Source organism: Geospiza fortis, unplaced genomic scaffold, assembly GCF_000277835.1.
Source record: "Geospiza fortis unplaced genomic scaffold, GeoFor_1.0 scaffold5, whole genome shotgun sequence".
In the NCBI taxonomy this organism is placed as follows: domain Eukaryota; kingdom Metazoa; phylum Chordata; class Aves; order Passeriformes; family Thraupidae; genus Geospiza; species Geospiza fortis.
In genome coordinates, this window is record NW_005054421.1 from 443,201 (window position 1) to 444,271 (window position 1,071).

The 1,071-nt window shown below is 60.9% G+C and overlaps 1 protein-coding gene across 1 annotated transcript in view; it reads right to left on the bottom strand.

The window, feature by feature from the left end:
• The window catches only part of CUNH1orf226 (chromosome unknown C1orf226 homolog), a 2,743-nt gene extending 2,335 nt beyond the window's left edge, over nucleotides 1-408 (bottom strand). The window contains exon 1 of the mRNA XM_031061668.1: nucleotides 353-408. Coding sequence (XP_030917528.1) covers nucleotides 353-408 — 56 coding nt within the window. The remainder of the gene's footprint in view (nucleotides 1-352) is intronic.
• Nucleotides 409-1,071: the final 663 nt, after the last annotated feature.

Sequence of the window (1,071 nt, forward strand, 5' to 3'; positions counted from 1 at the left end):
TGGGGCACGGCGCCCGCCGCGGCAGGGACGTGCTGTGCCCGTGGCGTGGGGGCCGCACCCGCGCTGGCGTTCTCAAACATGCTCTGGTCCACTGGAGGGGGTAAGGGAACAGAGAGGATGTGAGTCAGGCTGGAGGGGGATCCCAGCAGGGCCGGCCCACCAGCACTGTGGGAACAGAGTTTTGGGGACTGGGAGGATGTTCCTACAGCCCTGCAGAGGCTGTGGGCAGCCAGGTGATGCCAGGGCTGCACAGGGCAGTGCATGCACAGGGGACCAGTGTGGGGCAAGAGAGGGTAGGAGTGAGGCCAGGGCTCCACATTGGCATTGCCAACACACAGAGAGCTTCTCTTACCTGACACCAATCGACTTGGGAAGCAGGTTGTGGAAAAAGAGAGAGCGAGAAAGCATTTACCAGGGGAATGGCAAGGGACGAGGCCTGTCCCTTCCACACTGCCAGGTGAGGCGTGCTGCCAACCCCCTGCCCAGGTATGTCATGCTACCTGAAGAGATGGCACTCACATGGGGGTGAGTCCCTTGTCAGCCACACCCTGGTGAAGTCACAGCACCTTCTCTTGGGACACCTATGGTGTGGGCTCTGCACTGTCCACCCCACCATGGCTCCCTCAGCTCAGCCCAGGCTGGGTCTCTGTGGTGAGTGGCAGCAGGTGCTTGCAGAGGAAACGGCTCTGCAATCAAACCCCACCTCTGAGCTACACTGGGTTCCTCCACCATGTCTTCCCAGCAAGAGTCCTTGAAGCTGTGGGGGCTGCCCCCAGGAGTGTCAGCTCAAACCCCCATGGCTGCTTCCATGTCAGAGTGGGTCTGTGTGATGGCTCCAGCTAGCTCCTGGGTGAGCCTGGTGCTATTCTGGGGTCTCACTGCCCATCAGCATCCTCTGCCCAGCTCTACCTCTGCATCTGGGGGCACATACTGAGACAGAGACAACCACCTCCACATCCCATGGCACAGCCAGAGAGGAAGGGTTCCCAGCACTGCTCCAACCTCGTGGTGGGGTGGACTCTTACAGGGACCCCAACTCACTGCAGGCCCTTTCCTCTGCATTCTGTGGCC